This window comes from Globicephala melas, chromosome 11, assembly GCF_963455315.2.
Source record: "Globicephala melas chromosome 11, mGloMel1.2, whole genome shotgun sequence".
Classification (NCBI taxonomy): Eukaryota; Metazoa; Chordata; class Mammalia; order Artiodactyla; family Delphinidae; genus Globicephala; species Globicephala melas.
Window position 1 is genome coordinate 80978764 of NC_083324.2, and position 14276 is coordinate 80993039.

General features: G+C 41.8%; 1 protein-coding gene across 7 annotated transcripts in view; it reads right to left on the minus strand.

Annotated features, from left to right (window-relative positions):
* Positions 1–732: 732 nt before the first annotated feature.
* LOC132598129 (zinc finger protein with KRAB and SCAN domains 8-like) overlaps positions 733–14276 on the minus strand; it is a 25999-nt gene continuing 12455 nt past the window's right edge. For 2 of the 7 annotated variants that reach the window (XR_011377839.1, XR_011377838.1), the window contains exons 2-6: positions 10398–10906; positions 9978–10107; positions 5921–7158; positions 5173–5289; positions 733–858 (exon numbers count right to left, since the gene is read on the minus strand). Coding sequence is in view for 1 of the 7 variants with exons in the window: in XM_060308192.2 (XP_060164175.1) it covers positions 6395–7158; positions 9978–10107; positions 10398–10826 (1323 nt within the window). In the remaining 6 variants the exon portion in view is untranslated. The other 5 variants (XR_011377837.1, XR_011377840.1, XR_009565876.1 and 2 more) reach the window with 5 other exon arrangements.

Sequence of the window (14276 nt, forward strand, 5' to 3'; positions counted from 1 at the left end):
AACATGGTGCTTCTATGGGAATAAGGTCAGGTAGAATTTGTTTTCCCTTTGTCACAGGAGATACTATTAGTTCAATTCACTTAATTCCTTAGAGGAAACTGAGTATTCATTAAGTCTCCCCAAGCAAGAAACTGTGCATGGCAAACTAAAGTTCCGTAGACCATAAATAAGTTACTCTGAGGGAAACAGGTGCCTTTCAGATTGTATCATACATTAATCTGAGGGAAATGTGTATCTTTTTCACGTGGTTGTTTCATGATATGCATACCCCTCATCTTTCAAATGTTTTCTCTGATTTGAGTTTTTGTAAAAGCAGCATACCTTTTCTCATTAACCCTGACAGGTTATTTTTACAAAAGTTAATAGAAAATAGGAGGTTAAATGGAAAGCATTGTCCTTGCATCTTTGCTTCTTTGACCAAAAATTAAATGGTGGTATAAAGGTCACTCAAGGAGTAATATAATAAAAATAAATATAAAAATAAATAAACAGTGTAAAGAGCAGGAACATCCGAAGGCCAAGCCCCCATTAAGATGGTACCTGAGAAGTTCCCCCCAAAGCTAAGTTCTCGGTTCTGTGTAACTGATGGCAAAGCATCATTACATGTATGATGAATTTTCTGCCTTATTCCTACTCAGATCAGACCTGGCTGTCCTTATGAAAAGCATAAAGACAGGCATGTCATATTGCCACTAAAGAAACTACTTCTCCCCAGAAGGCTCTTTTTTATACTCACCACTTTGCTATAGAGGGGTGGGCTCCCAAGGGTTATTCTTGAGCTAGATATTCAATGACTTCTCTGGTTAAAGATCTTGCCCCCTTCCAGAATACTTTCTGCTTTTGTGCATGGGCTTGAACCTAAGGATAAAAAAATTTTCTCATTGTACACGTAAAGGATTCTGATGAGGTTAAATAACTTGCCTAAGATCACAGAGCTAGTAAGCGGTACACTCTAGATATAAATTCTTGCAGTCTGACCACTACACTTACTGCTCCTTTACAAACAGGCCCAATTGGTTTGGAAATCATTGCTAATAGCTAAAACCTCAGCATTCAGTTAAAAAGAAAATTTCCAATGGAGTTAGGAGACAGACAAATATCACAGTCTCAAGAGCAGATCTTTGAAGAAGAAAAACAGAAAGACACTGCTTTAGCCCCAGTAAAGAAAGGACATAAAATCTTGATTTGCTTCTATCCCTTCCCATACTTGGAAGCTCAGGATTCAGCATTTTTATAACATAATATTGGATTACCCCTTTCCCACTTGCTGGCCTGCATATCCAAGCTGTGTCTTCAGACTCTCCTGCACAACTACTGCCTCTTAGCTGGATGATTCTCCTGTATCTAAGTACAAAGCTCTCCCGTTCCAATAGGGTCAGGAACTACTCCATCACCAGCAGTTCCAGGATCTGCTCCTTGGTGTGCATCTCTGGCTTCAGCCAGTAATGACAAAGTTCAAAATTTGTGAGGTCCAGGGACCTCCTGGTAGCAGAACTGCCTGAAACGCTAGGGGCAGAACTTCTGGTGAGGATGCACCTTCCCAGGCAACCTAGGCCTCTCCCAAGCATGTGCTTCTTTTCCACTTTCACTATGTGCAAACCCTCCTGCTCCTAGTAACATGAACTACAGAAGTCAGGGTTACACCAAACTTTTGATATCTTGGGCTATGATGGCTCAAGACAAAGTTCACTTGACTTAGGGTACAGAGTCAAGATGCAGGCTCTCCTGGGCTCTGGGGGATAGGAACATATTGTAAACAGAACAAAATTACCTGGGCGGCCAAGAATTTACATAAGCTTGTTAACTTTATGAGATAAAATAGTGACAAACCAAGCCTAACAGTTTAGGGACAAACTGTTGCGAAGGCTGCGGAGACAGGTATGTCTTTGCATGGCAGCAAACGCCAGGGAAATCCAGCCCACCCTGCTTCCCCTGCGCCAACGAAGTCACACTCCGCATGCGCTATGGGGGTCTCGTGGGTGTTTGGGCGCACCTGGCAGCCGCAGCTGCGCACGGAGAGCGGGGCGTCGCCCCCACCCACGCCCCCCAAACTCGACTCTAGCATCTGCCCTCTCTTTACAACCCACTCAGGAACCCCGGTTCTTCACCCCGAAGCCAGAAAACGGCTGGCTCTGCTCTAGAGAAAAGAGGGAGAAGCGCTGGAGTGTGACCCGACACGTGCACACAAGTATACAGCTGGACAAGTCACCTAGGATCTCGGTCCCGGAGACTGTACTTCCGGGGTTTGTACAGGAACTTGGAAGGTCTGAGCATCTCTATGATCTCGCCGGCGCCCCACTGGTGGTTACCAGGCGCTCCCTCCTCACCCGGGCCGCCCTGCCGCCGGCCTCTCCAGGCCGCCTTGCAGAGCTTCTGCAGACCCAGACTCCTCTAGAGAGCAGCCTGGCGCCCTCTCGGTGTTTGTGAGTCGACCACTGCACCCAGGAAATGTACGTCGGAAAACAGTAGCATAAAGGACGCCAGACTTGGAGTCAAGAAATTTTAAAGCCTTGCACTAGGTCACTTTAAACAAGTCACTCACTTTCTCTGTTCCAAGGACCAAAGTCAATTATATCGACAGGTCAGATTTATTATAAAACGTGTGGATGGATAACGAAATGAACCCAGGGAAGTTTTTCCAACCTGTTTAGCTCACCAACCAAGTTTTATGCTTTCTAAGGGGCACTGGGCGAGTCAGGTTGAGATTTCCCTGATGCCATTCTTGGGTTTGTTCCTGTATACTGTTACCTCCGAAGTGCTTTGAATGTCTTTTAAATGGACTCTAACATGGAAGGCATACTTAAGCAAATAAGACACAATTTTGATGTAAACAGCCCAGAGAAACAAGTCTTGATATAACCTACTACTCTACACAGCACCCTTTAAAAGGAATTGCACGTAACACCCCTGTGCAATATCAGTGACACGTGTGGTGTTAACAGCTTCTTCTGCTTTTTTCTATATATCTGTGATGGTTAAATTTTATATGTAAACCTGGCTTGCCTACGGTGCCCAGTTGTTTTAGCACAAGTGTAGATGTTGCTGTGAAGGTATTTTATAGATGGGATAAACATCTTCAATCTGTTGACTTGAAGCAAAGGATATTACCCTCCATAATGGGTGGGCTTCATCCAATCAGCTGAAGCCCTTGAGACAAAACTGATATCCCCAAGAGGGAATTTTGCCTTAAAACTGTAACACAGAAATCCTGCCTGAGTTCACCTGCCAGCCTGCTCTGCATATTTTGGACTGAGTAGCCCCCAATCATCTGAGCCAATTCCTTTTTTTTCTTTTTAAAAGAATAATATATACTGTTTCTCTTAGAATCTCGACTAATAACCAAAATCCTATTCATCTGTAAAGTCCCACAAATGCCCACCTTCTTTATATACTTTCCCAATTCTCCCAGGCAGAACTGTTTTTGATTTGTTCATTTATCCTTGTTTTGTATTGTAAATTTTCTTTCTTGAATTGTAAATTCACCATTGAATCCGTGTTTTATTTACCTTTTTAAATACCCTTAAAATGCATGACACATATGTACGCAATAACCGTTCTTTAAACACATATCTTCAGAAATGTATACTAGCCAAGTCACTGTGGAGAGACCTGTTATATTTACTTTTGTAAACACATGCCTAACTCTAAGGTTAGCAAGTCCACAAAGGTAACATTATTGACACTTATGCATGTTTTCATTATTTTTATTTAAACTAAATCAAGAAATACAAGTATCCCCTGCTTTTTGAAAATTTGCTTTACGCCTCTTCGCCTTTACAAATAAAGACCTACATTAGTACCTGTTTTCACTAACTGAAAGAAAGCCGAAGAGGATTTTGTTTGCCAAAAAAGGGTGAAAAGCGAAAATAGCGTTCAACATTTGTTTTGCAGCCAGCCTTGTAGAGAGGTATCGTGCAAATCAAGCAGCAAGAGTGGCACCACTAAGCTCCTTCCCTGGGAACTACACTCAGCATCTCAGCATTAAGCCACTATAGCTTTGAACTGTGTCTGTGAGCATCTGTGCTTTATCTCGATTTTGTGCATTCGTTAGCAAAATGTGTCCTAAGGTAACTGCCTCTTTGCTTTATGTCATTTCGGCTTACAAAAAGTTTCATAGTAATGCTTCACTTTCAGGTAGCAGGGGAAACCTGTATCCTACTTTTCAAATTTCTCAATTTATGGTTTTCCATTTTTTGCAAACAACCTATCAAAAAGTCAAGGATGACTTCACCTTGTTTCTATTTAGTTTACTCTGCTATTAAATAAAACCCTCCTCTGAAGTAGTCATTCTCCAGATAAGCAAATTCAAATGTTTCCAGGGCTCAGACACATAATGAAGCTGGAGTGTGGGACATGGAAAGAACTGGAAGGTAAGAGGTCTGGCCCAGTGATGCCAGATCTTATTTTTTTCAAAATAATATGGAAATCCCATTTCTGCATAAAATTTCTAAGTTTTTTTAAGGTGACAGCTAATTCAATTCCTAAAAACAATGAATGAGCTACACAAATGTCTGCAAATGTATCTGATGCCAGTTTTCATCTCTGGCATAGTTCCCACTGCCAGCAAAGCTCAGTTCATCAGCACATTTCACAGGAGATTTCATCCACTTGGTTGAAAATTCCTCAAATGTACAAGTATTCTGTGAAAGTCTGCATTTTAAATTTCAAGGTGTCTCACTTCAGGGAGATTTAATGTTCTATCCACTTCTCTTTTATTTTTGTCATAGGTATTTCCCTCTGACCTGTAGATGTCAACCTCTAAGGTATTTCCTACCTGAGCCTTGAAACAAGGCAAAACAAAGTAAGTGATGGCACTAAGGATGAACAATTACCACCTCCAGAGTTTTCCAGGTTGGTATTTATTTATACCGTCCCTATAAAAATATGAATATAGTGAAATACCCCACTTTTATACACTTTCTACCTTATAAACTTTCTAGTTTCTCAAATCCTCCTAATAGTGAAAAGTATATTTCTTTCAGAGTAGAAGACAACACCAATGCTTTTCAGACTGTCTATTCCAAAGGTTGAAAAGATAAACTAAAGCATAATGAGGACATAGGTATCCAGACGATAACAGTGGACAGTGAGGGAGCTGAGCTTGAGATCTCTACTGGTTTTTAGCATAAGAAAGTCAGAAAGATGTAGGAGAAGCATTATAGACTCTGCTACCTGATGTCTCTTCAATCCCACTACCAATATGGGATCAAGTCCAACTGGCATGCTGGATGGTCAAAGGTATTTCTGGGATTTTTTCCTAGAGATAAACTGGAGGAGGAATGTGTATCACTGAGATTCAAAAAGAAAAAGAAAAAAAAAGAGTACATATGAATAAACAGCACTCTTGAGGGCACAGATATACATTATAACTCTTTCCTAAAAACTACGTCTTTTTTCTAAGTTGACAAAGTGAGAAGCAAGGCCTAAAACTTCCTGTGCTGCCTTGACATCTTTGAGCCTCACAGGGACCCAAAAGCCTAACCATCGGTTCCTCTGCTCTTGCTATATATGCCTCCCACCCAGCAGGAAGTGACCCCACTTGGCTCGTTCCCCATCAGCTGGACTAGCTACACTCCTCAACCTACTGGGTTTCACCTCCTTGCCTGCCCATGAAATTATTCAAACAAGCCAATCACATCCTCCTAAGGAAACCAGACATCACCCCATCTTATTACTACAAAGCCTGTATCCCAAAGCTCCTATTTGTTCCCTCTGCTCCCAAGTGGCCCTCCTCCCCTAGGCTATGAGTATAAGCGGCTAATTAACTGCTGTCGATCCCATCTGTCCAGTGTCGGGTGTCATGTGTTTGGCCATCTTCCAAATCCTAGGGTAGGACTTCTTCCCTCACCAACAGGGTGAAGAGAAGGCAAACAAAACAGCAAGCTATGTCGTTGAGTAGTCACTTTTAAGTGTAACTTACCTAGCTTACCCCTCATTTATATAACTTTAACAACAGCATCACTTTCCCTGTTCATCCTGCTAAGTTCTCCTTTGCATAGTATACAGTAGTAGTAACAGTCTCAGTGATCTTCTGTTCAAAATCTGAGAGCCACTGAATCATCAGGCTATTCAGGGTATGTGATGGTAGTGACTTCAAGGAGCAAAAGTGCTTAAGGACCAAAGGAGAAGGACCAAAAGAATGGGAGAAAGAAATAGCAGCATCCACAACAGACTCAGGCCAAAATGTGAATGGTCTGCTCCATTGACAAGCTACCAGCTTCTTTCAATCTGTTGGATGATATCAGAATCTCTTCTAGTTTGGCTACTTAGAATAACAATGGAGACACCACATCCCTAATTTCTTGAATTTATTACACAGTGATTGGGTCTGTATTCAGCATAGCTTTCTAAAGTGTTCAGTAAGGCCTGATTTATGATTAAAGGCCTCTTACAATTAGGATACAGAAACAGACTTCTGCCCTCTGTGGATCCTCTGATGACGAACAAGGCTTGACCTCTGAATGAAGGCTCGTCCACATTCCTCACACTGATAGGGCTTCTCCCCAGTGTGGATCCTCAGGTGCTGAGTGAGGCTGGTGCTCCCTCGGAAAGCTTTCCCACATTCCTTACACATATACGGTTTCTCTCCAGTGTGACTTCTCTGATGTTCCATGAGTCCTGACCTCTGAGTGAAGGCCCTCTCGCACTCATTACATTTGAAGGGTTTCTCTCCAGTATGGATCCTCAGATGTCCAATAAGGTGTGAACTTTGACTAAAGGATTTACCGCACTCTTTACATCCATAAGGTCTTTTCCCAGTATGGATCCTCTGATGAAGAACCAGGCCTGTGTTTTGACTGAAGGCTTTCCCACATTCATTACACTGATAGCGTTTTATTTTATTATGAATTTCCTGGTGTGAAAGAAGGGCTGATTTATAGCTGACTGCTTTTCCACATTGATTGCATTTATAAGGTTTCTCTCCAGTGTGAATTCTCCAATGTCGAACAAGCCCTGAGCTCTGAGCAAAGGCCTTTCCACACTCCTTACATTTGTGTCGTTTTACTCTCATGGGGTTGACCTTTTGCTGTTCTGATTTACCCCTATATAGAAAAGTTTCTCCACACTTTGGATCCTGGAAAGCAACCAATGATTTCCTTTCTGCAGAAATCTGCTTTGGAGCAAATTCACCAGGCATATTCCTGGTCTCAGCTCCTGCTGAAAGAGCAAGTCGATTATTTAAGTGCCACATGTCCCACATAAACGTTTGGAAGTAAGATTAGTAATAATAATTGATAACATTATGAATGCTTATTAATATCAAGGATTGTGCTAAATAAGCAAGAACTATCATCCTAATGGTTTTTGATACTCACTGCACCTATGAGTCATAGAGAATAAAAATAAATAAATAAAACACGTTTGGGCCCCAGCCCAGATCTAAAAACTCAGAATGGCAGGAAAGAAATGTAAATTTCCCAAGAGTCTTCAAAGGGCCCCCAATGAACATACCTTCTAGCATTCATCCTTTGTGTAGTCCACCCCCCTCCCACACAGGGTCTAGGCTGGCCTGTGGCTTGCTTTATCCAACAGAATATGGTGAAAGTGATGATACGTCAGTTCAAGGATTAAGACTTTAAAAAGATGCTTTTGAGATCCCTGAGTTACCATGTAAGAAGTCCAGTTACCCCACTAAAGAGTGAGAGAATGAGATAACCTGAGGCCCATGCATCTCAGAATCTTGCTAAGCCCAGTTTTCTAGCCATCTCCTGCTAAAGTATGAGAAGCGAGTGAAGTATCTCGAGCATCACAGTCCAGGCAAGCCCCCCGATAACTACAGCTTAAATTGATATCATGTACAGTAGAAGAACCATCCTGTTTATCCCAGTCAATCCAGAGAACTGTGAGAGATAACATAATGGTTGTTCCTTTTAGCCACTAAGTTTTGGAGTGGTTTGTTACATGGAAATGGGATAGCTAAAACACCAAGTGATCACCCAATATTTGCTGATGCTCACAGCAACACAATGAGCTGGGTAATAGATATAGCAACTGAAACACAGAAATTAAATAATTGGTCTGTGGTCACATGACTATTAAGTGATAAATCCTGGCCTGGAACTCAGGTTTATCTGAATTCAAAGACCGCGCTCTTTATTTTTACTATAAAAAGAATAGATACTCATGGTAAAAATTTCAACAGTACAAAAGGTATAAAAGTAAAAAGTCCAAATCCCAATTCATCTTTCTCCATCACCTGTGCCCTTTTACTTTCCCTAGAGGTAATCACTATAACATTGTTGCCTACATAATAAGTTTTCTACTTTACTCCAGTGGCTATCAATCTCTCACTGCATTTAAAGGAATTTTTTTCCTCCAATATTTTCACACAAGAGCCAAAAGACTTTTACATAAAGACATCCACTGATGCAGTGTTTAAAATAACAAAAAGAGGGAATTCCCTGGCAGTCCAGTGGTTAGGACTCCATGCTTTCACTGCTGAGGGTGCAGGTTCAATCCCTGGTAGGGGAACTAAGATTTCAGAAGCCACATGGCGTGACCAAATAAATAAATAAAATAATGAAAATACTGGAAACAGCTTAAATGCACATCAGTAAGAGACTATTAACTATTATACATGTATGCAACAGAAAACTAAACATCAAAAGGAATAAAATAACTCTACTGATAAGAATAACATTATTTCTGCATGTTTTCTCTAGGCCATAAACATCGACTGCAACTGAACGAAGGAACTGAGATTGTGGTACCCACTGATTTAACTAGAATGTAAGTTGCATGAGGGCAGAGACTTTGGCCTTCTTGTTCACCTCTATATCCCCAATGCTTAGAATACTGCTGGACACATAGTTGATGTTCAATAAATATTTGGTGCATGAATGAGTATTCTCATTAGGTAAAAAAAAAAGCAAAATGCAAAGTGGTGTGTATAATATGTATGTTAAAATGTATCCAGGATTTGTTTTAAGTAGGTATGGTAAGACATGCAGACATGGAAAGGACTATACGAAGAAAGAAATTTTTTACACTCGTAGATCCCAAGGAACAGAAGACGTAGTCTGCCATGCAGGGCTGCATGGGAAAGCACCACGATCAATCAGGAGGCAGAAGGGGAAGAGGGGAGAGCATGGCCTAGAGCCTTTATTGGAGTTTCCCCAGGAGGGAATGGATAAGGCAGGGTAGGTATGCTAAGTAAGCTTAGGATGGATAATTTGAATACTTTTGGCACACTCTGGGCTATAGGGATGGTCCCTAGTTCTCTGGTATCTGACCCTGGAGTGATTTAGGGCAGGGGGAATATTGGCTTGGTGTGTGAAGGTTTGATAAAGGAGATGGTTGGGGGACTGGGCTCCATATTGGCTGGACTGTATATGAAAGGCCCACTTGCAGGGGAGTCCTTTGCTGTCTCTAGGAATTAGCTAGCCCTGGGAAGGCCAGTCTGTCCATGATCAAGGCCCCAAATGCCAGAGCATCAAGAATATAAAAAATTTTTTTAATATAGTCAATACGTCAGGATACAATTTTCCCTAAAAAGTGGGGAGAGGCTTGAACATACAAGAAAAATTTTAGAAGTATATACTGGAGAATGTTAACAGTGGTTAACTCTTCGGAATGGAACTTTTATTTTCATTTCGTATTTTTCTATATTACTTGGATTTTTAAAATATAAGCTACCACTATTGTTCTATAGTAGCTAATTAAAACATATAGCACTAGGGCCCACTATAGTAAATCTATGGTAGATCTGGGTACCTGTATTGTTAAAACGGTTCCATAATGATTTGGACTCACAGTTAGAATTGTAAACCACTATCATAACCCAATTAAAAAATACCACATATCCCAATGCAAAATTAAATCAACTCTAGATATGCTCACTTTGTAAATAAACTTCTGGTGTTAAACTTATTCTGCTATTCTAGATACCACTTTTTTCACCAGAAATACTGCTTCCTAGCAGATGCTATACTCAGTGCTTCCAAAAGATCACAAAAGATTCACATTTTAAAGCTTACCATTCTCTTGCAGAGGAAAATGCTCCCAAGGATCACACTTCAGCTGGATGTTAAGTGACTGCTTTGCAAGGCTTACAGGTCCTACTTCCTTCCACAGCACTTCTTGTTTGTAATGTGCACTGGCTTGGACCTAAGGACATATAAGAAGAGCTGGGTTCATGAGAGGATCAGCAATAGTTAATTAAACCTCAAAGTTTGATTAAACATAAAATTTCCTATGGGTACAGAAAGCAGAATGATGAAGAAACCAGTGTCTTAATCAGTTCACAAAAAGAGCAGAGCTTTAAAGGGAAAACATAGGATAATGCGTCAGCCCAGAAAATAATGGTCATAAAATCCTCTTGCTTACCCATGCCCACTCTCTTTGCTGGTAGACCCCTGGGGTTCTCATAAATGAACAATAGATTACCCTTTTCCCACCTGTTGTCCTTCGTCTCCAAGTTCTGTCTTCAGATTTTCCAGCACAGTCACCACTTCCTCTCCACTCCCTGGATGATACTCCCATACCCTGGCCTGCAGCTCCTCGGGCAAGATGGTCAGGAACTGCTCCAGCACCAGCAGCTCCAGGATCTGCTCCTTGGTGTGCATCTCAGGCCGCAGCCACTTTTGGCAGAGCTCCCGGAGCCGGCTCAGAGCCTCTCGAGGTCCAGGGGCCGCCTGGTAACGGAACTGCCTGAAGCACTGGCGGAAAAGTTCCTGATAAGGGTGCACATTCCCTACTTGGCGAGGCTTCTGCTCCCAAGCATGGTTCTCCTCTTCCTCTACCTTCACTATTCTCAGTCCCTCCTGCTCCTCTCGAGTGTGCACCACAGGAATCAAGGCTGCATGTTCTCTCAACTTGGTGGACATCTTAGAGTGCAATGGCTCAGGATAGGATTCACTTGTCTTACATACCAGGAATCAGGAAGAACCTTAGGATCAGAGCACTCCTGTGGGAGGAGAACACACTTAAAACAGCAGAATAACTACAGCAGTCAAAAACCTATGTCATTAATAATGAAGACTCACTGCCAAGGTGATGTTCCTGAGTAGCGGAACATTAGGAGGATAATATTCCTGAGATCCGTGAAAATAGATCAGAATTACTGAGAAAGGGCACTTGGCTGCTGATATACAGAAAAGTGCTACATAAATATTAGCATTAGAACTTCTATTGTGGGAAATAAGGCCACATTCTCAGACTTCAAAGACTTTTTAGTTTATAAGAACTACATTACAGGAAGAAAAAAATCACATGAGCCAAGGCTGGCGACCACCATAGCTCATTTACCAAGGCTTTCTTTCATGTATACTCATAATCTACCACCCCTTCATAGAACTGCTTCAGCAGGGCAGGATGGGTCTTGGGACACTCCTGTAGAGGGAACAGGAGGCTTCCTGATCCTTAGCAAGGTAAGGGAAGATGGATCTTGCCACACTTTAGTAAACTTACTATGACAATATACACGAGCCGAGTCATAGTTATTTTTCCAGTAAAACTTTTACGACATTTAAAGGAATCAAACTACTTATACAGAGGAGTAATATACTACAGCTCCATAAACTGGTTATAGTGTTCGTTCAGGGAATAAAGGATTAAGCACCTAACCCTCAGTTGAGGCATTTCCCTCTCCCACCGCAACCCCCCACCCCGCCTCCATCGTGTATAAAAGAATGAGAATTAAGCAAAATCTGAGTGGTTTATGCTATACTATAAAATCAAAATAACAGCGACAAATCCAAGCCGAACAGTAGAGAGACAAATCGTCACTGAGCTCGTTACCAAGCATTGTGTGCACGTGCTGGGGGGAGAACAGGACACGCAAGCCGCAAAGACGTCCTCCCCGTCCCACCTCTGGGCCGTGGGACAACAGAGATGGGGCGTTCTGCAGCTTGGCTGGGGAGAAGCCCGACCGCTCACCCGCAGCTCTGGGGATGACTGGCGCTCCCTGGAGACTAGCCCTGGCAGGTAGTTAAGGTAAAATCTTAAGCCACCGTCCCGCCGGGCCAACCAGGAACCCAAAACGGCCGAGCAAAAGGCGCCCAGGACCACGAGGCCACTTCCGGTGCCCGCCTAGGAATCCGGAGGCGCGGTCCTCTCTATGATCAACCTTACTACTCCGCCGGCTTTACTGCCTTCACCAGGTTCGGCCAGGGCGGGAGGAGCGCTTCATTCCGGCGTTTGGATTTTTATTCCCCTCTTTCTCACCCCCTGCCTTCTCCTGAGGAAATCTGAGCCAGTTGATAAAGTTCAAATCACCCACAAGGTTGCTGAGACTTGCCACACTCCAGGAGTTAGCTCAGAGCCCCCCCCTTTTTTTTTTTAAAGAATTCTATTCTTTATTTATTTATTTTTGGGTGTGTTGGGTCTTCGTTTCTGTGCAAGGGCTTTCTCTAGTTGTGGCAAGCGGGGGCCACTCTTCATCGGGGTGCGCGGACCTCTCACTATTGCGGCCTCTCTTGTTGCGGAGCACAGGCTCCAGACGCGCAGGCTCGGTAGTTGTGGCTCACGGGCCTAGTTGTTCCGCGGCATGTGGGATCTTCCCAGACCAGGGCTCGAACCCGTGTCCCCTGCATTAGCAGGCAGATTCTCAACCACTGCGCCACCAGGGAAGCCCCCAGAGCCCTTTTTGTTGTGTATTTATTATTGATGAGTGAAAGTTCTTTTTACATTCTGGATATGAGCTCTTTGTTATATGAACACCAGATATCGGCTCCCACTTCCCTTTTTACTCCCAACCGATGTCTTTTTGCTGAAAAATAGCTTTAAAAAACCTAATAGACTTTAGTTTTAAAGAGTAGTTTTAGATTTACAGAAAAAATGGAGCAGAAAGTATAGACTTCCCACATGGCCCCTCCAAACCCCCTCCCCGGCTACGCAAAAACCCTATTATTAACATCTTGCATTAGTGCGGTATCTTTGGTTACAATCAGTGAGCCAATATTGATAAAGTATTATTAGCTAAAGTCCATAGTTTATATTAAGGTTAATATAAACTGTGTAATACATTCTATGGCTTTAGAAAACATAATAACATGCATCAACCATTACAAGCATCATACTAAACAGTTTCACCGCCCTAAAAATCCCCTATGCTCCACCCATTCATCATTCCCACACTCCAACCCCTATAACCCCCAGCAACCACTGATCTTTTTATGTCTCCATCGTTTTGCCTGTTCCACAATGTCATGTAGTTGGAACCAGAGTTTGTAGCCTTTTCAGATTGGCCTCTTCACTTAGCAAAAGCATGTAACATTCATTTCTCCATGGATTTTCATAGCATAATAGTTCATTTCTTTTTATTGCTGAGTATTCTATTGTCTGGATGTACCACAGTTTATCCGCTCTACTTACTGAAGGAAATCTTTCTTGTTTCCAAGTTTTATCAGTTATGAATAAAGCTGCTATGAACATCCGTGTGCAGGTTTTGTGTGGACATAAGTTTTTGATTCATTTGGATAAATACCAAGGAATGCAATTGCTGAATCATATGGTAAGAGTATGTTTACTTTTGTAAGAAACTGCTGAACTGTTTTCTGAAGTGGCTGTACATTTTGCATTCCCACAAAGAATGTATGAGAGTTCCTGTTGCTCCACATCTTCATCAGCATTTGGAGTTGTCACTGTTTAGCAATTTAGCTATTCTTATAGGTGTGTAGTGGTATCTCCTTGTTTTAATTTACAATTCCCTAATGACATATGATGTGGAGCATCTATTCATATGATTATTTACCATCTGTATATCTTCTCTGGTGAGGTGTCTATGCAGATCTTTTGCCCATTTAAAAAACTGAGTTGTTTGTTTTCTTATTGTCGAGTTTTAGGAGTTCTTTGTATATTTCAGATAACAGTCCTTCTTTAAAAAAATTCATTTTATTAAAGGATAGTTGATTTACAATGTTCGTGTTTAGTTTCAGGTGTACAGCTCAGTGACTAAGTTATATACATATCCATTAAAAAGAATATATATACTATATATATGTTCTTTTTTTCTTATTATTTATTTTTATTTATTTATTTATTTGGCTGCACCGGATCTTAGTTGTGGCACGCAGGATCTTTTAGTTGCGGCATGCGGGATCTAGTTCCCTGACCAGGGATTGAACCCGGGCCCCCTGCATCAGAGCATTGAGTCTTAACCACTGGACCACAAGGGAATTCCCTATATGTTCTTTTTCAGATTCTTTTCCCTTATAGGTTATTACAAAATACTGAGTATAGTTCCCTGTTATACAGTAGGTCCTTGTTGGCTATCTATTTTATATATAGTAGTGTGTATGTGTTAATCCCAACCTCCTAATTGTATCCCTCCCCCT